At 32.0% G+C, this 1,015-nt stretch overlaps 1 protein-coding gene across 2 annotated transcripts in view; it reads left to right on the top strand.

Moving 5' to 3' along the window:
- The first annotated feature begins 241 nt into the window (after window positions 1-241).
- LOC107085068 (band 3 anion exchange protein-like) overlaps window positions 242-1,015 on the top strand; it is a 13,544-nt gene continuing 12,770 nt past the window's right edge. For both annotated transcript variants that reach the window (XM_015375212.1, XM_015375211.1), the window contains exon 1: window positions 242-352. In XM_015375212.1, coding sequence (XP_015230698.1) covers window positions 287-352 — 66 coding nt within the window. In that variant the 5' untranslated portion in view covers window positions 242-286. The remainder of the gene's footprint in view (window positions 353-1,015) is intronic.

Below are 1,015 nucleotides of genomic sequence, written 5' to 3'. Positions count from 1 at the left end.
CACAGCAGAGTAATCCAAGACTTTGTTGTCAAATAAACACAGAAAAAAAGTTTGATAGGATGCTGGCTGGACAGTGTGACAGTATGACTGGTTTACTGGCATGTCAAGTCAGTGTATGTACCATCAATATTATGGGTTAGTGCTGAACACACGGCCCTGTAGAAGGATGTCCCAGAGATTTAAAGTGTTCATGTTCATGTCTGTCTCTGTGCGTATATGTTTTAGTCCCTCCCATCATAACAAAACAGGCATTTGCATATGCAGAAACAGTGGGTTTTAGGAGGGAATGTTTATAAAGTCACACTTTTTTCCCATTTTGAACACTTACATCTCTGCGCTTTGCCTGCAGAAGGTAGGTGTCAATTTTTTTTAATGCTGAAGTTTTGCATGCAAGTAAAGCTGTAACTTTGTAGGGTGAAAATATGGGAACAGAGCAATTCTTGGAAGACGCAAACTTGTATTGTTTTCTGGGTCATTGTGCATTGGATGGTTTTCACAATTCGGTGCAGAAATTCTTCTATATCTGCACTCAATTAGTCATAAAAACTTTAGTTTTCTACTGAAAAATAAAGATAGAAATGAGAAAAAATAAATTTGACAAATACTTTTCCATTCTATTATATATTCTATTCTTTTATATTATATTATAATTTCAGATTATATTAGATATAGTATATAAATTAGTGTATTTATTTCCTTTTAAAATGCTGAAAATAAATTATATAATAACTATCTAAGACATACCAATAAAGTACAGTATGTATCCTTAAATTATTTTAATACTTGACATGCTCTTTAATATTTATGTGTATAAATACAAACACAATTGATAACAGCAATAAAGTGGATGTAGATACTTCTGTTCTTATAATTTAACCAAATTAATATACTTAGCAATATATTCACATGATGCTGGTGAATAGCCAACCTCTGCAACTGCTACTTTGGAGATTTGAAAGCAAAAGTTTGGGGAGGCTTTTATAATTACCTCTGGTTAACTCTTTAACTTTATGAA

Source organism: Cyprinodon variegatus, unplaced genomic scaffold (genome assembly GCF_000732505.1).
Source record: "Cyprinodon variegatus isolate N-32 unplaced genomic scaffold, C_variegatus-1.0 Scaffold115, whole genome shotgun sequence".
In the NCBI taxonomy this organism is placed as follows: domain Eukaryota; kingdom Metazoa; phylum Chordata; class Actinopteri; order Cyprinodontiformes; family Cyprinodontidae; genus Cyprinodon; species Cyprinodon variegatus.
Note: the sequence above shows the minus strand (reverse complement) of the source record. Positions and strands in the feature narration are given on the sequence as shown.